Raw genomic sequence first — 25,077 nt, 5'->3', positions numbered from 1 at the left:
AACCAGAGGTTTGGGGTGTTTGATTTAAAGATCATTTTAATTATTAAGTGTTTTGGAGATTTTCCATATGAACACAACTAACAAAAGAACCAGTTTAGTCCCGAAGCTGACAGCTAAGCTGAAGCTAACAGTGAGTGAGTGATATGTTTGTATGAGGGCTAGGGTTGGACAGTGCATGATGTGTCAAATCATAAGCAACAGATTAATAAGAGCTACACCAAAGTAAAGTATTAATGAAGTATTAAATACACAGCAATATTTTGTTTAACTGATTTTTTTGAGACACTGAAACTGAGAGGGAGGTCCATGATAATGCTACACATGAACGAATTTGTACGTGCAGGAATGCAGGAAACGTTTCACAAGCGTTTCATCTTTACTGTTTGTTTTTTTTATATAAAAGAGGTCAAAGGGCAATGTGATATGGATAGAGGATATGTGATTTCTTTGTGTCTCACGAGAATCAAACGGGCAGGTGTTTTTTCTAGCTTTTATTTAATAATTTCATCGTCAAAAGCAGCTTATACATGTATATATAAATACACTCACGCACGCATGCACGCACACACGCACGCACACGCGCACGCACACAGACATTCTCATAAGGATCATTCACATGTAAACATTTGCAAAAGGTATCACTTGTCAATGTTTGCAGTAATCTGTCCTACAGCAACTTTTGTTAAGTTATTCTCTTTTAAATGGTACAAAAAACCCACAGACTCTCCATTACACCTACACGTACAGCGCTAAACATCAGACCTTTAGAAACTCTTGGTTCAGACACAAACGCAAAGATTAGTAAGCCTGTCTAAGAGGTACTGAAGTCTATAGAGGCAAATGTCACTTTATGTTGTGCTTGGTGAGTCTCAATCCTCTGCTTCTTCCCCGTCTCTCACTGTGAACATAAAATTATAATAAATCCATTTTGCAGGGTCATCTCTCCTTTGATCATCAACAGGGAGGCACTAGTTATTTTTTGCCCCAGAGATCTTCGGTGGGATCCTTTCAATGGACTCTGTGGAGGAGCTTTGGGACTGCTGGGACTGAGACTGAGAGGGCAGATGCTGCGATGCTTGAGGGGTGTCCACCCCAGAGTGCATCAGGGGTAAGTAGATGTCATCCATGTTTGGAAGTACAAACACTTTCTGGAGAAAGAAACAACATAATTGTGAAAGAAGGGAGGGAAGCTGGGAAGACGACAGCATTGTACATAGTAGGTGCTGTTATTTTTATTTACCTGGAACTCATCCTGCAGTTTCTTTTCAATCCACTCGGTCACATGACAAAAAGTCACCTCCCTCTCCCCTAGTTTGGGACGGACATGCAGATCCAACTTGGGAGGCACACAGAAGCTGTACCTGCAGAGGAGATCATCACATCATCAAGTCTACCGCATGCATAGTGAGATTGTTTCATTGCTGGTTTCAGCCACATTTCAGTCTCATGGTGTTATAGTACTTGAAACAGGATTAGTGCTCAACTAAAATAGATTGGTAGCATAAATTAAAGGATATGGAGATGATGTGAGAAATGTGAATCACACCACTGAAACATGCAGCAGAACAGTGGGAACTGATTTGTTTTCTAATTAGCATCGTTTTTTAAGTTGCAGTGCATTTACGCAATGCAGCATATAGTCTGAAATAAGTACGTTAATCTCTATAGATTAAATAAGATAGGATGATATGTCAACCAGGCTGAAATGTCTGCTAATATCATTTTATTACAGATATCATATATATGTGTCAGCCAAAACTAGCAAGAAACTGCAGTACAAAAATGCCAAACTAGGTTTGAGATAGTTTAAAAACAGTGACAGTAGATCTTTACACTGTAAAATGTTCTAAAGAAAATACTACAGGCTGGTATATAATTGTCAGATTTTTTTAACTCACAAACATCCAGTATCATTCGGGATATAATCCAGAGGCACTATAAATAGCAAGAAATCTAAAATTCTAAAAATGACCAAATATACATAGAGCAAAAAAATCAAATATTGATGGAGAAATCATTTGAACAACTTTCCAAACAATTTAATTTACCCACACATAAAAAAAATTTCTACAATTGAGAAATTATCTTCAGAAACACAGCGAATATATGACAAGTGACATACAAACTAAAGAAAGTTTTTTGCAGTTGACACAGGCAATGAAAAGTATGCTAGGTAAATCTGCAAACTCCAATGTATATGTCCAAATAATCAACAGAAGAGAGACGGACACCACAAGATGGACACCACAAGCTAAGATCTTTTTTCTTAACTTTACTGAATTAAGTGAGAGATGATGTGGAGGTTGAACAAGTAGTTTTGAGAATTTCAATTCTGATCTGAGAAATGTACTAAAGCGAGAAAAAAAGTGTTTATAGCTTCAGTTGCTCTACTGCCTCAGTACTTACCATATTCTGTCTGTAGGGGGTGGTGGGATGTTGACGACCAGAGTCCCTGACAGCTCTTGAACCTCCACAGTGAGCAGCAGGGGCGTGTTGGACATCTCCTCAAACTTCTTCTTAATGAACTCGTTCTCCGTCGCCTTCTGGAAATACTTGGACTTAGCGATTTTGTCCACAAACCTCAAAATCTTCCTCCCAGTCTTTCCACCCCCTGTCCTGTAAGAGATTAGATTAGAGGAGAGAAGCATCAGTATGATCTTGCACTTGTGAGTAGATTTTTTAGTGCTCAGATGCTAAAGTCAAAATCTGAGGAGAGATCTATAAGGAAAGCGGCAGCCATCTGGGGTGTGATATCAGTACAGTTTATTTTCTACTTGAAAAATGAGCATTCACAATACAGAAGGGGAGAAGTAACACTTCACAGTGTTTGTTAGTAAAAGTTGCACCTTTTCCCTTTTTAAGTAGCTGTTAATGTAAATGTGATTTGACTTAATTATCACACAAATGCAGCAGCTGATGGTCCATTTTCATTTGCAATACTCAAAAAAAGTATTTTTTTTAACACATCCCTACTCTATATGTAATAAATGGTAAATGGACTGTATAATGCCTTTCTAGTCTTCAAACCACTCAAAGCACTTCACACTACATATCACATTCACCCCATCCACACAAGCACACTCACACACCAATGGCACGGTTCAGTGCCAAGGGCACTTCGACATGCAGACTGGAGGAGCAGGGAATCATATTTACCCATCATTAGCTGATGTGGATCCCTTCTCCCCAACTGGTCCCTGAGGCTCAGAGAGAAGCAACTCTTCCTCATCAGATGAACCAGCACTGGAGGACTCCTCATCGCTGTCCGCCAACACGCTGAAGATGGGTCTGCAGCTGGGAGGATGTCCAGACAGACATTTCAGGAATGGGCAGATAGATGAAAAAATTAAGCTATGAATGGAAGCATCAATGCCAACCATTTTGACATTAAAAAAGTAAAATTTAACAATGCCCTAATTGATTTCCATGGACTTATGGACAGATGCAGGTGTAAGCTCGAATCTTGCATTTAGTGTTAAAGTCTAAATTTTTTGAAAAGATTAAAAAAGTCTCTGTGTAAATTTTCAGATGTACCACAGACAGCTAATGTAAAGCTCAGCCTGGGCTCTAATCCCTACCACAGTGGGTCTGTGACAGGCAGGTCTACGCTAATCAGTGTAATGTTAAGCTCAGCTCTGTAGATGAGAGACTAGAGGGATCAGGGGACAGAATGAGAGGTGTGTAGGTGTGTGTTTGTGTGTGCTCAATAGAAATGGTGAGAAAGGGTTTTCTGTTATTAGGGCTGTCACTCTTGCTACTTGGGCTCGGTAATATGACGAAATCCACCTTGAGATGATAAAAATACTCAAGTATTGATGATACCATCGGGCAGGCAATTAGAAAGGCTACGGAACTGCATTATAGGGATTGTAGGCTCCGGCGTTTTTGAAGCATGACTAAGGACTAAAAGTCAGGATAAATTTGCATTGATTTTTACCCTTTACAAAAAAATCCGTTTCTCACTTCAATAAAATCCCACAGCTTTATTAAATGCGATACTAAATCACTGAAGTACCTCTTTAATATCTCTGGGTGTGCCATTGCAGATAATAAGATCTCATAAACCGCTGAAGGGTGAGAACCAGAGGGGCTTAAGTGACATCTGACCAACTTTTCAGGAGAGCCAAACCAAAAAATTACTAAACCTTGTCCTGACTTTGTTTAATAAGTTCAATCTTTAGTATTGAACTTTCCAAAAAAATGTGGATGACAATTTAATTAATTAATAATATTTTCAAATTTGTTTGGATTAGCTACAAACAGATATGCAGTTATTTTGTCCATAAGATGCCGCTCAATTCCAGTGAATGTAAAGCATCAAAGTATATACCAATATACTATAAAATGACATATTGTGAAAGTCATTGATACTGATACTAGTAATGGCTTCTGCTGCTACTAACACAAATAACAATATCACATTATTTTAATACACAAAAGGAGATTTTAAAGAGTCAGGTGTTAATAGCACAAAAACTATAAAGGTGGATAGTTGCGTCAGGTGTGTGTTGTGTGTGTGTGTGTGTGACTGGTGTGTGTGTGCATAGTGTGATGCCTTGTAGTACTGACCGTGGGCTACCAGTTTCCGTCGTACAGTCTGTATCCTGGACGCCCTCTTTACCCAGTTTGGACAGGTTGAACTTAGTCTGAAGTGTCATCTGCAGGGCACCAGTATAGACCAGCTGCAGCTCCACCCACAGTCCTGCGGGGGGCAGCACAAAGAGGTCAACGCCAGACCATCAAAATTAAACAAAGCTCATACACACCGCCTAATCCAGACACACACCGCTTAGTGAGCGGATTAAACAGCTTTCACTGTGATTATCGAGCCTTGAAATTAAATTTATAATAAATTACAACGGATTATGAATCCCCCTTTAGGAGCTGACACGTGGACTGAGCAGGGAATAGCAGGGAAACTATGAAAACAGGATCAGTTGTTTACAGGCGGTTGTGTAACAGCGAAGTGGGCGGTGGGGACATAAAAAATCATGAGGTCACACATATACACGGAGACACATGTTGACACACTTTAATTCTCATTACAAGTGTTGTCTGTGAGATTGCCTGATTTGTACACACAATCACACTCACACACACAAGCCAATATGCTCTAAATGTTGAAGGCCATGGCGTAATGGCTCTCCTGCTCTGTGAGATTACAACAGGATAACAGCGTCTGATCTGATGTTCTGCAGCACTCAGCTGTAATCACATAAGCAACAGGTCATCTTCTCACTTATCTCCTGCTGTTACAGTGTATGTGTGTTTGCATTTTGGGCATCTGTTTTTTGCAGTGTACCAGGTCTGTACTCACCTCTGTGGTTGACCTCTGGTCTGGAGGTAGTAGTTATTTGTGGCATAGAGCAGCCCATATCCAACTCAGTCAGAGTCAGCTCATTCATAAAGTAAGGCAGCTGTAAAGATACATGTAACAGTTAACATTTTCTGTGATTTTAAGCTGACACGGTAACTTTCAGTAAAACTGCTCACACCCTGATTTTGCTCAGTTTCTTCTGGATCTTATGGGAAACCACATCGGCCCAGTGCTTCTCTCGCAGGAAGTCCCAGAAGATTCGACCAATCAGAACGTTAGCCCATGCAGTCTGGCTCGTCCCAGGGTGCTCTGCTAGATCACAAGTACACTGTAGAAAAGACACCAGAGTGAGAGATAAAAACAGAGGTGGGAGAGTAGAATCATTTCGTAAATGCTGGAAAATTCCCTGCTAGTTTTTCCACTGACAAATATCGATATTGTGTTTTTTCCCTTTTGATATGTACTGACCCACTTTATTATTTATAACATGTTTAATGGCTAATGCCATTTTATACTAGTTACGCTAGTGTCACTTTACTCTCTGTACCTCCACTTGTACTCTTGATCCAGTGTGTAGCAATTACCTCAAGATTGTATATGACAGCATGGCTCCCTCCATTCTAAAGATAACCGTCAGAAACAAGTATCTTGAGATGTTGCAACAGTGAAGTCTCTTTTCAAGAAGCCAAATCTAGATGAAAACATCCTTAGTAGTTACAGGCTAAATCCAACCTGTACTTTATGAGCAACTTGATAACTTTTTCTATCAGAACAGTACTCCAATCTACTTTTATATCCAACCACAGTCCAGAAACTGCCTCAGTCAAAAGGTAAATGATCTTGACTTCAACTAAGTGTCAATCCTCATCCTTTTAGGTATAAGCTCAGCATTTGACACTTCAACCAAACTATTTTAATCAGTCGTCTTGAAAGATGGGTTGGTGTCTCTGACACTGCTTTTAACTGCTTTTGATCCTACACAACTGGTAGAAGCTTCTATGTTAGTCTGGGTGATCATGTATCTGTGAAACATGCCATTTGGTATTGCACAAGGAAGCTGTCTTGGTCCCTTCCTATTTTCCTTACATATGCTTCCATTAGGTTACATAATCAACTATTTCAATACAAATTTCCATATCTACACAGATGACACTCACTTATATATTTCTGTTGAGCCAACAAACCCAATTGGCCTATCGTCTCTGACTGCCTGTTTCGCTTCAATACTGCTGCCAGGTCCTAATTGCAAGAGAGAGACACTTTTTAAAAGGCTTGGGAACCTGCCTCCCCGGACCAAATTAGAAGTTCAAAGTCTTGGTGTCATCTTAGACTCTGATATAAGCTTTGAAGCCCATATTAGCAGGGTGACCAAGGTTGCTTCTTAAAAAAGCAGGAAAATTTGCTTCATGCCTTCATTAAAGCTGGGGTAGGCATTGCTGGTGAACTTGCAAGAGACAGCAAAATCTTGAAAGTATCCAACCGAAAAGAAAAGGCTGGCATTTAGTTATTATTATAGTGTTTTATTTCTCTCTACTACCATTTATACTACTTTTTTCTTTTTATTTTATTTTTAATGACATACTTTAAAGCACTTTGAGCTGCATTTAATGTATGGAATGTGCTAATTTGCTTAATTGTATCTGCAAGCATGACTTACATTTCTTTTTATTGTGGGGCTTGTCTCTGTGCTGCTGGCTCCAGTACTGGAGAGAGGGGTCAACTCCTCTGTGGCCAGGAGACGAGCCATGTAGCCGGGGTAGTCTAGCAGTGAAAGGCCCCTGGTGCTACTGGAGGTCTGACTGACATGAGCAGCAGGGATGCTGGGGAACTGAGTTGTGGAGGTGGCATCGTCGTCGCTGCTGCCCACTCTGCTGCCCACTCTGCTGTTTGGAACATTACCTGAGGCGCTAATGTTCTCTGCCAGAGCAGGGTCACCTGTGAGAATACAGGAAACATGTAACTGTTGGTATAGATAATGTTCACAGCAGAAACTTTTTTTCATTATAATCACTGCTTTGGAAACAAATGTCTTTTGGTTACAATGATCATTCATGAAAGAAGTAACCACCATGATTCTTAAAGAGAGCAAACATCTATTCCTGAGGGTGTAAAGAGAAATCAATTAAAATATGAGTGTAATTGCACTTGTTTAAAGAGATAATATGACATTTTGGGAAATACAATTATTCGCTTCCTTGCCTTGAGGTGGATGAGAAGATCAGTAGCACCCTTATGTCTGTACAGTAAACAAAAAGTCCCTTTAATGACGTTCATCCACTCTGTGGCTGTCACACATGAGCAAACACTTTTGGATGACAAATGATATGTGTATTGGTTGATGATACAATAAAGCTTTTATTTTTAAAACAGTTTGACATAGGGATAATACACCATGGAACCAAGTTTGATCACGAGCTAGGTATTTTAAAATTAGTGTCAAAAGTCATAGATGCAGTAAAGGCCACAAAATTAGCAGAAAAAAAGGTATATGTATAAATGTACAATGGAGAATGGGACTAGCTTGGATCACATTCAAGTAAACTCTACTGAACTCAAGTGTTTCACTGAAAGGATTATAAAGGTGTGTGAGAAGACCCTGGAGGCATCTGACCCAGCTGAGGGTTTTTTTCTCCCACATCATGTTATGTCTTTTTTATACATTTCTCTAGCAGACATTCTGAACACAGCTGCGTGACAGAGACCACAATTTCAAGTCAAGTTAATTTTATTTGTATAGCCCAATATCACAAATTACACATTTGCCTCAGGGGGCTTTACAATCTGTATACAATACTTTTTTTAATTGAAAAGTATAATAAAAAGACAGTTGTATAATATGCTTCTTCGCGGTTTTGTTTCTGTGACAGTATCAAGACAAACTAGCAAAGCTACCAAAATTAGCCACCTAACAGCCGTCGCCCTAGAGATCCATCAAAAGACTGCAATTTTGTTACCTTTGGATACCAGGCTACCTATTTCCCCATATCTTCAGTCTGCTAAGCTAAACTAAATGTCTCCTGGCTCCAGCCTGGACAGACATGCACAGACATTAAAGTGGTTTAAGTCTTCTCATCTAACTCTTCCTTAAAATCACTAAACCAATTAATCAGTTAATTTGTTTGTAATGCGTTTCATGATAACCTTGTGGAAGGCCATGAGAAAAACATATTGGTCTAACAGTAAGCTTGTTCTACTATATACAGGTGAAACTCGAAAAATTAGCATATCGTGCAAAAGTTTATTTATTTCAGTAATTCAACTTAAAAGGTGAAACTAATATATTATATAGACTGATTACATGCAAAGTGAGATATTTCAAGCCTTTATTTGATATAATTTCGATGATTATGGCTTACAGCTTATGAAAACCCCAAATTCAAAATCTCAGAAAATTTGAATATTGTGAAAAGGTTCAGTATTGTAGGCTCAAAGTGTCACACTCTAATCAGCTAATTAATCCAAAACACCTGCAAAGGGTTCCTGAGCTTTTAATTGGCCTCTCAGTCTGGTTCAGTGAAATTCACAATCATGGGGAAGACTGCTGACCTGACAGTTGTGCAGAAAACCATCATTGACACCTTCCACAAGGAGGGACTGAGGCTGGAGTTACTGCATCAAGAGCCACCACACACAGACAGGTCCTGGACATGGGCTTCAAATGTTGTATTCCTCTTGTCAAACAACAAACAACATCAGAAGCGTCTTACCTGGGCTAAAGAAAAAAAGAACTGGTCTGTTTCTCAGTGGTCCAAAGTCCTCTTTTCTGCTGAGAGCAAATTTTGCATCTCATTTGGAAACCAAGGTCCCAGAGTCTGGAGGAAGAATGGAGAGGCACACAATCCAAGATGCTTGAAGTCCAGTGTGAAGTTTCCAGTCTGTGTTGGTTTGGGGAGCCATGTCATCTGCTGGTGTTGGTCCAATGTGCTTTATTAAGTCCAGAGTCAGCGCAGCCGTCTACCGGGACATGTTAGAGCACTTTATGCTTCCTTCAGCAGACGAGCTTTATGGAGATTATGACTTCATTTTCCAGCAGGACTTGGCACCTGCCCACACTGCCAAAAGTACCAAAACCTGGTTCAATGACCATGGGATTACTGATTGATTGGCCAGCAAACTCGCCTGACCTGAACCCCATAGAGAATCTATGGGGCATTGCCAAGAGAAAGATGAAAGATATGAGACCGAACAATGCAGAAGATCTGAAGGCCGCTATTGAAGCATCCTGGTCTTCCATAACACCTCAGCAGTGCCACAGGCTGATAGCATCCATGCCGCACTGAGGAAGTAATTCATGCAAAAGGGGCCCAAACCAAGTACTGAGTACATATACATGATTTTACTTTTCAGACGGCTGACATTTCTGTATTTAAAATCTTTTTTTTTTATTGATTTCATGTAATATTCTAATTTTCTTTTTGAATTTGGGGTTTTCATAAGATGTACGCAAAATATAAATCAAATAAAGGCTTGAAATATCTCACTTTACATGTAATGTATCTATATAATATATTAGTTTCACCATTTAAGTTGAATTACTGAAATAAATGAACTTTAGTTTGTATATATACTACGAGTGTTGTTGGTGTTTTGACCTCTCCTCTCTCAGTCGTTTTATATAGTGCTCCTAACTAATGCAAAACAAAGCTGGTGCCTCACCAACTAACTATCTATGTGCTCCCTCGAAAGGGATTGGCTTTGAAATGCAAAGAATTGGAGCATGTAATCCATAATCCACACATATATGGCATTTGTATAGATGACTTATCTGGAAGCCATCTCTTCTCTAATGCATTACCCAACATTTTATCACTCATACCAGATCTGGACACACATCTGCCAGGCCTCTGTCTGTCCCTCTCCGGTTCATTCTCTGCATCCATGGATGCAAACAGGAAGTGACGAAACCACTCTTCTTTCTCTCGTCCTGTGCGGCCGAAGAGGTAAAGAGTGGTGGGAAGCTGCGGGACGTGTTTGGAGGAACTTTGTTCTGGACTCCCCGGTTCAGCTGGCTCCTCTTCCTGACTCTCCTCAAACCTTCCTCCCTCATCCCCCAGAGAGTTTGCGCTCCCTGCCAGTTGGATGCAGATGGGATACTTTGGGTTCCACACCCTCTTCCGAGCCAACAAAGATGGCAGCAGGAATACCTTTGGGGAACAATAGCAGAGTTTTGTTGAGTCAAAGCAAACAACAATTGTTAAATGGGAAAAGCAGTCAGATGTCCCATTTATGAATTATTAATTAAGGCTGAAGAGTTTAACCATTATTTTTTTCCTGCCACTTAGCCTTTATTTCAAATATGCTTTTCTCCACCTTTGTTTATTTTCTCTCAGGCATTTCTAGCAAATTCAGACATTCATGGTAAATATAGCCTCACAGAGCTGTTATCATAGCATTTTTTTATCCATAGGAAACTGAGTTATTATTTAAGTATTATTTTGCAATATCAAGTATACAGTGTAGTTCCTATTTTCTTGATCTTGTACGGAACATCACAAGAATAACAAAATATATTGAGTCTTTAAAGAAAATACAACAGCCTCAGATATAGAACAAATAATCCCTTAACACGATTACTTGGGCAGTCAACATACTTTGCTCTTTGCAAGCTGAAAGGAGCGTGACTTGACAAACGTGGCCTCAAGAACTCTCTCATCGTATGTGGCCCTCCGGCTAATGTTGGTACGCGGCGAGTCCAGGCGGAGACAGGTGCCCTCCAGGGTAGCAAACACGGAGTGAGTCATAGCTGGGTGGTAGATTTCTGGGTCATAATCATGTATCTCATTCATCCAGCCCTGAAAAGGAAGTAAGTAAGTGTTATTTCAATCAACACAATGCTCAAGTTTCAAGTGAGTAATAAATACTTGATCTGGAATTGTTTTACTCTTGAAACTCATGTTATTAGTATACAGTAAAAAGTAAATGTGATTATGAATGTGTCGTTTTCAGTGACAGTTTTAGTGACAGATCTGAGGAGGTTGGTCCAAACTATCAAAGTCATGTAAATTCACCTGAGTGGATTTCAACATCAGTTAATTTTATGGTAAATTTAGTTGTAGTGCAAATGCAGTACAGAAGGCGAGTCTGCCTGCGGGTTTAGAGGAGTAGTCATCCATAATAATGCTGGTGCTAGAGAATATGTAAAAAAAAAAGAAAAAAGAAAAAGGCACATTGTGTCCTGGATTTGGCTTGCCAGGCAACACATCATTCCTGGCTTCACACTTCTGTCAGCAAACTCTAGCAAGTAGAGGCTTTAGATTACAGATGGTAATAGTTAGGGTTAGACCCAGGGTTCCGGTTAGAGTAAACTCATCCTAGTAAACTGAACTAAGAGCAAATCAACCCATGAGCTTCATATACACAAGACATTCATGTCACAGTTCACCATTTTGGGAAACATGCGTATTCGCTATTTGGCTAAGTTGCACAGCATTACGTAGTAACTCTATTTCCAGTCTTGCTAAGCTAACATCCCCTGTCTCTAGCTACATAATTAGCATACAGAGTGATATTGGTCTTCTCATCTAAATCTCACCAAGAAAGCAAAGTTTCCACAATCTCAAACGATTTCTTTTACATCTGGATTTACAGTAGGTCAACATAAATTACAAAGCTTGAAAACTTTTTGATAGTCATAAAAGCATATTTAGTGTGAATTTGCTAAATAATCCTGTTAAATAAAGAAGAAATTTTAAGCTTAAAACTTTGCTCTTTGCTAATACTTTGCTTTTCACATGTTAACAGCCCCCAGACTGAAACCAAACTACTAAAAATCAAACAAGGGAATAATCTCTTGATGCTCCATCAACACCACTCTTCACCCTCCATACCCCCCTCGCACGCGTCATCCTGCCTGTATCCCACACTAATTGCCTTTGGAACTGACAGTGTCTGGGTGGTAGCTTTCCTCTCTGTTTGCCCTGTGTCAAGCCAGGAGGAACAGTAATTACCACTGCAGCTCTGGCAGTTTTGAATATTGAAGGTTTTAATTCCATTGTGGGCAACTTATGTAATTGCATGCCACTTTCAAAAGCTTTAATCTGTGAAGGAAACAGTCAGCGGAGGAGCTGGAGTGAGTCACTGATTTGACACAGTTCTATATTAGAACAAATTACCATGGGTGAAAACTTATTAAAAGTACTGTTACTGCATTTGGAGTAGCATTTAAACATGCTTTTAAAGTGCATTCAGAAATCACTTTCACCAAATCAATTTTCTATTGACTTTGTACACAGCTTGTGTTTTTTGAAAGGCTGCAAGTCGGAGTGGTCTGCAGTTACGTTGTTACAGTAGGGCACGGTCAAACAGATTTTAAGTTTCAATTAGTTTTGAACCTTTTTTCACTTAATAATAGACAATTTCTAGATTGTAGGAAGGCTGGTTGGTAAGGTGTATTCATTTTGAAGTTGCTATGGTCAGAAACCCACGCTGGCCATTTCATTACATATAACATATAACTGTAACAATGTACTGTAGCTATAAGTGCATTTTCATCCACCTGTTTTTATGCGCATTTTCAGTTTGCACATAAAAACCTTTTTTTATTAACTGTTAATTTGGAAATGCCAGAAATGTGTTGGACTATTGCAGTTTTTACTTTTGGCAGAGGTGGAAAAGTTGGTGTATCGATAGCAAAATGTGACGTGGTGTAATGGTATCTGATTTAGCCAATATTTCATGATGTACATGAAATATGTGACTTAAATGTCCACTGAGGCTGGCAGACGAAAACATCAGGTGTGTATGGACCAGTAAGGAGAGTGTAACAACTAAAAACAGCCATATTTACATCCATTAACATTTGTACTGACTATTGGCTGGCTATTTCCTCTGTTCCCAGTCATTGTGCTAAGTGAACCTAACCGGCTGCTGGCTCCAGTCTTATAGTTAACGGACAGATATTAGAGTGGTATTGATTTTCTCATCTAACTGCACATTTCCCAAAATGACTATTCCTTTAAGAAACAAGTGGAACACTTTGGTGGAACAAAAAAAATTTAATTCAAAGTCTATAGACCCCTGTAAGTAATCTGTCTCAGATGTTATTTATGGAAGACCTGTTGAGAAATGTGTGAGTGTTGGAATGAGACTGAGGTGGCTGAATATAAGGTGAGAAGAAAAATGTGACATTTTCCTCCTTAACGACTCATCCATTTACCTTCAGGATGTCAGGCTCAGTGGTCACAGTGCCATCTGTCAGAATACTCTCTCCCAACAGAGTCTGTGCTGGTCTGTTTGGAGGATCTGAGCAGGGAGAACCAGAGGAACCCATCCTAATGAGGAACAATCCTAGCAAGAAGCCCGATGCTAATCCCAGAGCCAGGCCAGAGAAGTATGGACTGAGAGGTAGGGTGAAATAGCCATAGGACAGCACTGCCACACAGAATAAACTCATACGTGGCAGAGGATGAGGGCGCTGAGAAAGAGGAGAAGTCCTAACCAGGGAAGCTGCAAGGACTTGAGGTCCAGCAGGTGTTCTCCTCGCCTGCCCACGAGTCTCAATGGCTAATACTTGCATTATGTCACCGTCTGTACATATTTCCAGCTCCTCATCCTTGTGATGTGTTCTGTGGTGATGCACGGGGCAGAGGCTACGTTGGCGTCGTTCAGGATGTCTAACAGACGGCCAGTCAAACACAGGCAAAACATCAGCATCTGTTTTTCTAGTGTTCCTCACAGGAGACTCAGAAAGAACTGTGTCTGTGCTACCTTCACGCCCCAAACCTCTGGAGCCTACCAGAGGATGAGCCCCTTGGGTCTTACCCTGGTTTTTGGGGCTGCCTGTGCTCTCCTCTCTCATGATCTTACTGAACATGCTGCTCAGAGGCTCGTGCACAGCCTCCGAGAGCTTCCTCTTGGTGTCCTCTAACTCCATTTTGAAGAAGCCCCCTTTCAGACCCTCTCCACTAGGGGAGAGTGCGCTAGGAGAAGGGGGTGCAGTGCGAGAGTCCCCATTGCTGCGGCCTTTTGGTTGGGTAAGCTGCTTCCACAGGTGGAGGTTGAGGCGGGAGTCTGATTTTGACTGCGACACCTCGGGCTCTGAGCGAGAAATCTCCGTGGAGATCGACTTTACGAGGCTGAGAAGGGGCTTAGGTCTGAGAGTGGAGCCTTCTTTGAGCTCCATCTCTGTGGAGAGAGACTTGACCAGGCTCGCAAGTGGTCGGTGGGTGGGTGAAGAAGGGCCTGGTGAGAGGAAGCTGGGCCCAGTGGTGGAGCAGTTGCCCAGAGAGCCCGGGGACGAGGGAGAAAGAGGGACATGGAAAGCTTGGGACTGCAACCCTCTGTCATCCTCAACAGAAAGCTGCCTCTCCTTGGGGAGAGATATAGAGGGGTTGTCGTCATCGTGGTCAAGGGAGAAAATGAGCTCACTGTCATCCAGACTGTCCCATTCTCCCTCTGTCCCAGTCAGCTGGATCACAATCCCTCGAGGGAGATGCCTCTTGGTCCCAAGGGAGGAGGCGCCGACTGGGGAGAAGCCAAGAGCCGGGCTGTGGGGCTCCTGAAGAGGCCTGGCAACTCTTCTTCCTTTATCCTCGTGTTTTCTGTCCTCATTACTTCCACTCTCTGCCATTTCTTTACATTATATTGCTCAGCCAAGGCACCTAAGAGTCACTGAAAGAGAATAAATAAAGAATGTGGTCAGCTACATTATTAAGCCTCGGAGGCAGAACAAATATAAGCAACCAGGGAATGAGTCATAGAGAGAGAGGGAATCTTTTCTACGCCTGTGCCTCATTTTCACAGAAACTGTATACCAGTGCCAACTACGCATTAATGTGTGAATGTCACATAGTTCCGCTCTGAAGAGTTGCGGAAATCTACATTAATCTGAAGACTAGTGAGCCTGAATCAGATCCAAGTAAGCACCTCTCCCATAGCTGTCGCTCCACATACTGAAGGAGTTTTAGAGGCATGCAAAAATAGACAAGACAGTCTGTCTCCCCGAAATGTTGCACAAACTAGGGCAACTCTGGCTTGTATCTAATGTCTTTTGGGGCTGATTGGATGTCTATATAGAATCCATTCAATTCATGTGCAAGGACTTTCTGTGCGCATGAACATGAAATGAAAAAGTAAGTGAGCAAAGATGTAGCCTTTCAGCAGAGTATATTTTGGCTTTGTTAAAATTGCAATCTCCAAACAAATACTTAATGTTTCCATGAAGTTATATTCAGCATGTCAACTCCCCAGGGAAATAACTAGTGTCTTCCAGTCTCACCTCCTAAAGAGCTAACTGTCAGCCATAAAACCCCTGAGTCACACCCTTCCCTCTGATGTCTTCTCGAGCTGTTGAAAGAGTTATTTATGTAACCCTGAGATGAATAGTGAGGGGAGCTCAAAGATAACACATCCACAGCCACCACCTACTGACTTGTCAAAATTATACTAGCCAAATACAACACAGAACAGAGAGGCAATGTGTATTATCAGCTGTCATTTTCTAGGAGAAAAGAGCAGTTCTGCATCACTGGACAAGAGCTAGGAAACAGCACAAAGGCCCAGTAGGGACCCTTTCATTCGCTGTCTCTCTGGGTCAAGTGCCCTGCTCGTTATGCAAGTTAAACCCTACCTCTGACTGGTCAGATTTATGTAACTGCATTACAGCCCTGTGTGGCACAATTTCAACCAATTCCACAGCATCTGGTGGATTCTGACTAATCTGCCCTAACCCAAAATGGAGGGGATGGTGGGGATATAAATCTAAATAAATAATAAATCTCACAGACGCACATGCAGCCAGGAGGCATTAGACCTTCCTCATAGCTTTTCACAGGGTGGGAACAGGGACCAGAACCTGCCAAGTGCCGAAAAAGAGACACATATACACACAAACACACATGCACATTAGGCAGGCTAAACTACTGTTAAGCTAACAATATTTTGTCCAAGCTAATAGGAGAACACCAACAGGACAGGCCAATGTTAACAAAGTGCCAAGCTAGTTTGGACTCCATAGGCTTCTGTATTTTTTAAATTAATCCCAATGTTCTTATATAAAATCACTGCAGCTACTAGACTTAGGGTACATCTTTTGGCCTTGAGTGGTACAATCCACTGTGGAGAGGATTTTAAAAAACAACATGTTTGGCTACACAGTGTCAATACAGCCTCTGAGTCTAACGGCTCTGTGAGGCTGTACAGTTGTGCTTCAAGCTAAATGAGAACATTAGCATGCAAACATGCTCAAAAGGGCAATGTAAACACGCCGATGTTTAGCAGATATGTTTACCACAAATATTTCTTAGTTTAGTGTGCTAGGATTTTTTTTAGCACTAAACACAAAGTAATACTGAGCCTGATGGGATTGTCATTATCTTATCAGATATTTGCTGAATGGTGCAACTAGAGAAAAAATTAGAGGATCACTAATGTTATTACAATTTATCTTGTGGGGAGATGAATGTCTAGGTAAAAAAATCCATGGTCTTCAATCTGATATTTGTTGAGACACTTAACTCAAAACCACAAATGCCAGCCTCATGGTGGTGCTAGCGGAAAAGTATGGATAAGTAGTATTACTCCTCTAGGGACCATGAATGTGTGTACCAAATATATTGATATGTCTGTCTGGACCAAGATATCCATACAGCCACGCTGATGCATGGCATGGCAATTTTTCTAGTTTCAAGTGATAAACTCTAAATCTCTGTTTTCTACTATGACTCTGTGCTTTGGGCTTTTGGTTTCACTGTGCTGTTGGAAGTATTCAGCTGTGACAACCCCAGAGGCCACAGAAAGATGAGTAAAAGTTTACTCAACCTTTCTGTGGTTTAAACCAGGACAACCAAAGAAAGTCAAGAACAGAAGGAAGAGTGGTGAGAATGTGGTACTGTAAATATACTACTGCATGATTTTAGGACTCCAGGGGCCAGTGATCTTTCTGAGCTTATAATTGCGGGTCCAACCAGTCATTTCAGGTCCCTATCCAGCAGCATGTGATGCTTAATGATAAACTCCTATAAAACGAATGCACATGAAACACAGAGATCATGTGAGAACTGTATCTGCACTGTAATGTGTGTGATCAATCCATTACGTTTTTAATCAGTGACAGAATCTGCCTGACAGCATGTCTGACTCAGTGTGTGCATGTAGGTGTTTGTGTGCCGCCCTCTGATCAGACACGAACAGTAACACTCTTAGATTAACGTTAATGCAGGGTTTTACTGTGAAATCTGACAAATCACACAGCCGGATTATGGGCTAAAACCAACATTTGGTGGGGTGTGTTTCCATGCTATAGCTCATCTCCGTGACCCAGTGTTGACTGTAGTTATTAGTAACGTCACAACCCTTCTGAGTCCTATACTATCAGCAGTCTTGTGCTTATAAGGCCATATACAGATATCTGGCAGATTAAAAGAACAATCTGTGCTGAGAAACAAATGCAGATGCTTACCAGGCAGCTGGTTAAGTGAAAGGTTTGAAAATAGATTTCAACTCATTGGAAAACCTATGGGACACTTTGACCAAAAATTAAATAGAACATTCTATGACAGTAATCATAGAGTAGTTACAGGGTATGTCAACCTTTTTTAAAGGTACTTACAAAGTAAGTTTTGGGTATGGGGTCTGTAATGTGCAGTACAGTACAGCCTTTCAGTATAATATATGCTATTACATAGAAAACAAAATATGTTTATCTCAGTGTTAAAACAGAAATAAAACTGTAATTAGTAAACATTAAGTAGAATATATAACACTTGAGAAGGATTAGTCCTACAGTTTTTCTTTTATGCAAAGTCAATATGTCATAAAGTTCATTTCATTCATTCTTTTTTAACTAAGTGACAGTGCCACATGCAGATTAGCTCCTTTTTCATACTGTGCCTACTGTGAAAAGACTAAGCCTGTTGGTCATCTGTCTGAACTCTGTAATTATTTAATTCCTACTGGGTCATTATAAGCTCCCCCATTAAATGCTAATCAAAGCACACACTAGACTTAGCCGCCAAATCAAAATTGCCTAGGAACATTTTGGGATCAACAAGATAAAGTATCATGAATGATTTCTTGAAGCTCATCATGTCAAGCTGTCCTTGGATCAGTTGCTGACTAGAGTTTCTTTATACAGAAACCATTAATCAACTATTCTGATTATTAGTTAGGCCTAATCAGTCATTTACCAAAACATTCAGTCAAACATTTGCTGTTTACAGTTTCAGTATTTGCTGCTTTTCTTTGTCATATGTGATTGTAAACTGAGTTTTGGACTGTTAGTCAAATGAAACATGTAATTAAAACATATGACTTTGGGCCCTGATGTTATAATGGACATTTCTTTTCTACTTCCTGGCATTTTATAGACAAAATTATTCAATTAATTGATTAATTGAAACAATAAATCGACAGATTAGTTATAGCCCTAATTACACCAAAATGAGTAAACTATGAGCAGACAGATGGATCTCTACACTGCTGAAAACAAATGTATGCAGTCGGCGCATGTGACCTAATCCAAAAAACAAAAGCGTCATATTATAAAATATAAATACACACAATACATCTGGCCCCAAACTTGTACAGTGGCTATAAGTAAAATTCCGGTCACAGAATCCTGTGTTACACCTCAGAGCTGCAATCTTTCTCACATCCACAAGACAAGTGTGACATGCTGACATGAAGAAGTAGAAGTTAAATGGCTGAGAAAATGTTACATAACGCCATCAGTCTCAGGTAAAATGCCTTATTATTATACCAGACCACTTCTATTCTTGCAGACTCCTGGTCTGACTTTTGAATAAAATGTCTGCAGCGCTGATGGTGTTTTGCAGAAAGAAAATAGCAACACGAGGAGATGAGGAATATATACTTACCAGAAAAATAATTCTGTGAACAGATATGTGACTAAAACTGCCGGTCAGAGTTGTTTCTTTCTAGCTCCCTCTCCATTTGTGTGCGCAGGGACCGCGGAGTGAGGAGTCTCACGCTGGCTCTCTCTCTCTCTCTCTCTCTCTCTCTGTGTCTCTCTCTCTCTCACGCAGCCACACGCAACCTCCCCTCAATGACTGCCAGCATCCAGATGTGTCATGCGCTGCCGAGAATCACAGCTCACCCAACTGATTATGAAAAGCAAGGCTGCACTGCATGATAATCCAGATTAAGAGTCCTGCAGCCCCAACAGAAGCATGCACAAACTCACAAACTCACCCACACAACTCTGCACCCTGAGTGCATATGCTGTCTAATTGTACAAAACGTAGTGACAGCCAAAGTTCAGCCTGAAAGCATATTATTTTCTTTTCTGGTGAGCATGCATGCAAAACTGAAGTACTGGCCTTATAATCAAGTGTAGCAGTGGGCCTATTCAAACTGTTACCATTAGGTCTCTGGCACTTTTTAATATTGCACATATTCATTCAGATTGAAATATTCTCTTGGCAATGAAGAAAGAAAGAAGAAGAAAAAGATATATATAAGAATAAATTTACCCCCACCCCTGATGTCCCTCTCTCCTTACCTCCGTCCATGTTGGCCTACATAAAACACTGGAAGCCCTAGAAATGACAAGAAGAAGAACGGGGCAGAGTGGCTTGCAGGCTGCAGCCGGAGCGAGAGACAATAACCCCCATGCATCACTGACTGGAGGAGGTGTTCCTCGGTCTTGCTGGCTGCATTCATGACATTCACTGAAGACCACTAATGTATGTACAGTTTTGTGATTTTATTGATTTTAATTTCCATTTTCCTAATACTGTCTCTAATTCTTATGTATTATTTGTTACCTTTTATGATTGCAAAGTTTGTGGTGGATCTGAAAATAATGATAACATGCAGAAGGCCCTTTATTTTCAGATCTTCACCACATTGGCCTTCATAGTCTGGGAACTAGCATCAGCACAGAAGTAGAACTAAAAAATATTAATGACTACATTTAAAATTACTGCAATATTCCAACATGAAAACAATTAGCCAGTGAAGGAATGTAACAAAGTATATTTACTCAAGCAGTGTGCAGTACAATTTTGATGTACTTGTACTTTACTCAAATATTTCTAGTTTCTGCTACTTAGTACTTCCAATTTCAATAGGAATATTGTACTTTTACTCATCTTACATTTATTTGACAGCTATAATGTACTAGCTGTGAACATAGTGCCTAATACAGACCAACTGGTACAGAGTACCAGAAGTCATGCTATTAATTTAATCCATTCAGGCAATTGATTTGTGGTCTCTGCACCTGGTAGCTACAGGCCTGTCTATTGGCTACCTGCTTTATGATGAGAGATGAACTACAACATGCTGAGCTTCATTGTAGAAACTCAGTGTCAGCCAGCAGATTATGTGCTGGACTGTGGAAATGGAACGGATTATTATTACCACAGAAAGCAGAACAGCCAGCAGCACTGGAGATTTAAGACTCCAGAGCAGTTTGCTTAGGAAACGGGACTCTACACTCAAGTGTCTTGAGAACTTGAGGAGGTGATGGAGATGAACTGTGGTCACCAGAGAGACTGGCATGTATTAGTAGATCTGGTCAAGCTGACGCTGCAGCTGGCTGCAGACCTGCACATCAACCCCCTGGAGGTTCTGAAGCCTCCCTCATAGCTCCCATCCTGACACCTGCAGAGTGATAATAGACACTGAGGAGGCTGACCCAGATGTTAGCTGGCTGCCTGCCTCAAATCAGACTGCAAGACCGGGGCTGGAGTCAAACAAAATTACACTGCTTAGAACCCGAAGGAAACCAAAAGAAGCGGATGTCCCGTCTGAGATCAAGGCTGAGAAGCATGGCTGGTTCAGACAAATCATAAAAATTATTACAGGAAGAACAGTTCAGCTTGTTGTTATAAGAATCAAAAAGAGATTGTGTGATTGCAAAAAAAAATTGCCATGTATTTGTTGAATGAAAATGGTATATAAGTTTTTATTATGTGAAAGAAATGCTAATCTGTCCTACAGTAAATCTTAATGCAGTTTGCTGAATACACAGCTGGACCCGGCAAGTACTGGAAGTCCAGTTTAAACCTCCTCTCCTCACAGACGACCATGTTATGACTCTTGTTGTTTTATCTGTTCTTTTGCAGCATAACACCCACACAGCACTCATCCGATCACTACACTACTGATATTACAGATATTACTGCTGTGTTAGAACCCCCTACTTACTACTACAGATGGATGTGTCTACTTACAGGCATGACAATATTTTTCTTAAGAGGGAAGGGGGCCTACAGAGTCTACATATGTACAGGGGCCAGATTTGTGTGCTACAGTATTCCACTATGTCTAAGTGTTGTGTTTTTGCATTTAAACCATGCCCAGCCTAATCAGATTTTTATACCTTCATGTTAACAAATAATGTCTGATTGTTGTTTTATTAATTCTTTTGCAGTAATCAGAAAATATACTTCCATCTTGCCTTATTTTCCAGGCTTTAAGACAAAGTTAGCAAACTTACAAACAAGCCAACAGTCAAGCTTTTACAGGTCATGCAGCTTTTTGATATAAAGCTTCTTTTGATCACATTTTTGATCACTCAGAGATTCCAAAATCACAGCACCATATAAAGGGATCCATTATACTGCATACTAATACTGCACTGGGATCAGTACTATTTATTAAAGTGGGCCCATACATTTTTGGGTAATGGTCAATGCTCAAAAACATGTGTAAAAGCAGGAAAAGGAGAGAAGAGTCATTAGCATGCTAATGTTAGTGACTGAGTATTGTCAGTTATACCGCAATATTTATGTAAAGTTTGCTAACATTAGCATTCGCTACCAGAAGTTAGTGGTCAGACCAGACCACATAAGGCTGTAGCAGCAAAAACCCTGAATGTACTGAAGCGAGTCAGGCTGATTTTATTTCTCACAAATTTAAGTAAAGAATGAGATCAGTGATCAGTGATCCCACATCCTGAAAGGAAATCCTTTCTTACATATGCCAAATTACTTCACATTACACTTAGCATGTAACTAATGAGGGCTAAACCACATGTGGGGTAGCTCCCAATTTATACAACGTATAATTAGCATGACCCGATGAAAATTCTTTATACCTCTAGACCGAAATGATATGAACTACTGTAAATCGTGTGAAGGAGCCTTTACTCTTAGTCATTAAATAATGAATTTAAAAATGATCTTTTTAAATATATAATTCCTCTTCATATTCTCATGCTATAATTCCATTATCGAAGTACATCTCCACAGACCTCTTTATCCTGGTATATTACTTCAATTGCTGCTTTACATAAGAATGAAATCCACACTGTATTTGCATGGCATGACTATATTTAGAGTGCAGCTATGAAAGGCCTGCTGTTCAAAATATCTCACTGGCGTATGGTATTATGATAATTACGCAGCTACTACTTCAGTACATGGGTTTGTGAAATTGAATGAGCACCAGGGCCCGGGGAGCTTTGTTGCTCCCACTAACTCCACCTCAATTTTTGTGCACGTCTGATACGTGTGAGTGACTGTGGGCATGTGCATGATGGCCACCCCCACTCAACACACACAAACACATACCATGCCATCTGTTGACATATGCAGCTGTTCAAAAATAGCCTTCTACCAGAAGCTTCCCTGAGTGGCCCACAGATAGGCAGAGCAGGGATCTTGTCGTGTGTCAGTGCAAGTTGTTGAGTCTCTACTATGACCACATGTTGGCCGGCAATGGTCTGAAACCACTGCAAGACTGTTTGACTGGCAAGTTTCATTAAGTCCGTCTCTGTTTGATGTAATTTCTGACAGCTATCCAACTGGGAATTTGTTGTTGATAGTCTTTTTTGTTACTTGAAGTGAGAGTGACTGCAAAACTGAAAATGGAGCCATTTCCAGACCAGTTCATGGAATTCCACCCCATCCACGGTACCAATGTCAGACTGGACCACTCAGGGACTCAGGCCACCCGGGTGGAGAGCTTTGCAAATGGAGTGTGTTTCAGCAAACACCCTCTGAAGCCTGGGGAGATTTTTCTCATAGAGATCCAGGATAAGGAGCTGGGCTGGTGCGGCCACCTCCGGATTGGCCTGACTGCCAGGGACCCGAGGGGATTAGAGGTGGTACCTGAATATTCCATCCCAGATCTGACAACCTTAGGGGACAGCTGGGTGTTTGCCATCACTCGCAACCACAATAAGATCATAGAGGATGCTGAAGCAGGGGGTGAACAGGCTGGAGACGGAGGACTGGCTGGAGGCCAGAGACTTGGACGAGGGGAGGTTGAAGATGGAGCTGGAAGGGAAGGAGATGGAGGAGGAGGCAACACCAAACCAATGACTTTCTTCACTGACTCTGACTTGTACATTGAGAATGTTCGGATTCCCAAAGACAAGCTGGTTGGCCGGAGCAGACCCGGACGTTACAGCCACATATTAGATGACTTGTATAAGACCAACGCCCTGCCTCCCACAGCCAGACGCAGCCGGATCGGAGTGCTATATGTGCCCAAAGGGCGAGACCTGGCTGACATGCACATTGTCATCAATGGTGAGGACATGGGAGCTTCTGCAAAGGGGATCCCCACCATCCAGCCTCTCTACGCTGTGGTGGACATCTTTGCTGCTACTAAGTGTGTCCAAATTGTCCAGGTGGAGTATGGATGTGAGTGTCACAGTGATACTTTTAGTCATGGATCGTTATGAAATAACCCTGGGCACAGACATCACTGGGTGCTACTGAAAAAGACTCTCTTTTGCATCAAGTTTAAGTCTCTTTGTACTCATTTTGCATCTCTTTGTGGTCATTTCGTGTGTCTTTGTGGTCGTGTTGGGACTCTTTGTGGTAGCTTTATGTTTCTTTGTGCTTATTTAATTGACTTTCCAACAAGAAATATTAACCGTGTCTTCCTGTATAGACTCTGGCCCAGGGACCCGTTAATTAATCCATTCATGCTTTCCAAGCATCTTTTGTCATTATTTCTTCATAAATTCTCTTTTTATTCTGCTAATCCACCGTCTTATGGTCTTTTTTTGTCCTCTTCCTCTGCTGCTTCCAGTCTCATCTTTGCAGACGTTGTGTAGGAAGGCCATCCAGAAGCACATGGTCCACAGGATGGCCATTGACTCGCTGGAGCTGCCAGAGGCACTTAAGAACTTTTGCAAGTACGAATAAAGGAGACAGACCTGCAATGGACAGAAACATATTATCTGTGCTCTCTCCCAGTTTCCAACAAGTATTTATTTTCATGATGGAACTGTGTTTCATTAAATAAAATAATCTTAAGGAGGTACGCTCTTGATACCTGCCAGGCTCTGATAATGTTCATGTCATTTGAGATGACAACTAAAATAAAATAAATTCAGAGTACTGCTTAGGTGTCTTTGATTCTACTTCCTCCTCACACTGTATGTGTTAGTGGTGTGATTTATCATTACTTTCTCTCTTTCAAGAACCTTTAAAGGAATGAACAGAGATCACAATAAGTAATGTGAATTCTGTTTACTCCTTCAAATGAACGTATAAATATGTTACATAATGATAATGAAAAGTTATATTGACTTTAATCCTATCAACCCAAGTTTACAAAAAAGTGAGCCAGGACTTGTTTACTGTGTGCAGTGTTATTTTAAATTATCTGTATATCATTTTACAAGTAAATTATGTTGTAGCAAATGGATATGGCATCAGTCTGCAGCAGTGAGAAATGAGGTCACACTGATCCGCTACATTTCTTCCCAAAGATCTGACAAAAACCTAACCTGTAAAACCTCAACATGACAGAATCCATATTCTCACAGTTTTCTGGGGGCCGTTTGAACATTTCCATCATATTAATATTTTTGCAAAATAGTGTGAGTGAACCAAGTC

At 40.8% G+C, this 25,077-nt stretch overlaps 2 protein-coding genes across 2 annotated transcripts; one reads left to right on the top strand and one right to left on the bottom strand.

The window, feature by feature from the left end:
- Nucleotides 1-494: 494 nt before the first annotated feature.
- Nucleotides 495-14,915, bottom strand: tex2l (testis expressed 2, like). The gene is made up of 11 exons (XM_038735020.1): nt 13,473-14,915; nt 10,909-11,109; nt 10,134-10,461; nt 6,974-7,252; nt 5,496-5,650; nt 5,318-5,417; nt 4,570-4,702; nt 3,157-3,294; nt 2,407-2,616; nt 1,241-1,361; nt 495-1,148 (listed from the first exon to the last, which is right to left on the bottom strand). Exons 1-11 carry the CDS (start codon nt 14,883-14,885, stop codon nt 969-971), a joined length of 3,258 nt encoding a protein of 1,085 aa, XP_038590948.1. The 5' UTR covers nt 14,886-14,915; the 3' UTR covers nt 495-968.
- A 7,939-nt stretch (nt 14,916-22,854) lies between these two features.
- On the top strand, nt 22,855-24,579 carry neurl2 (neuralized E3 ubiquitin protein ligase 2). Its single transcript, XM_038736143.1, has 2 exons — nt 22,855-23,871; nt 24,266-24,579. Exons 1-2 carry the CDS (start codon nt 23,091-23,093, stop codon nt 24,379-24,381), a joined length of 897 nt encoding a protein of 298 aa, XP_038592071.1. The 5' UTR covers nt 22,855-23,090; the 3' UTR covers nt 24,382-24,579.
- The last annotated feature ends 498 nt before the right edge of the window (nt 24,580-25,077 follow it).

The sequence above is a fragment of the Micropterus salmoides genome, unplaced genomic scaffold (assembly GCF_014851395.1).
Source record: "Micropterus salmoides isolate LMB-PRFRI ecotype aquatic unplaced genomic scaffold, ASM1485139v1 Ms_hic_scaffold_21, whole genome shotgun sequence".
Lineage (NCBI taxonomy): Eukaryota > Metazoa > Chordata > Actinopteri > Centrarchiformes > Centrarchidae > Micropterus > Micropterus salmoides.
Note: the sequence above shows the minus strand (reverse complement) of the source record. Positions and strands in the feature narration are given on the sequence as shown.

Excerpts from the sequence above, each read along its gene's own strand:
- tex2l (XM_038735020.1), bottom strand. The coding sequence starts at position 14,885 with ATGGCAGAGAGTGGAAGTAATGAGGACAGAAAACACGAGGATAAAGGA. Across the intron at positions 5,418-5,495 it reads AGAAACTGAGCAAAATCAGG|CTGCCTTACTTTATGAATGA; the intron begins GTGTGAGCAGTT and ends GTATCTTTACAG. Across the intron at positions 4,703-5,317 it reads ACCAGAGGTCAACCACAGAG|GACTGTGGGTGGAGCTGCAG; the intron begins GTGAGTACAGAC and ends TGCCCCCCGCAG.
- neurl2 (XM_038736143.1), top strand. The coding sequence starts at position 23,091 with ATGGAGCCATTTCCAGACCAGTTCATGGAATTCCACCCCATCCACGGT. Across the intron at positions 23,872-24,265 it reads TGTCCAGGTGGAGTATGGAT|TCTCATCTTTGCAGACGTTG; the intron begins GTGAGTGTCACA and ends TGCTGCTTCCAG.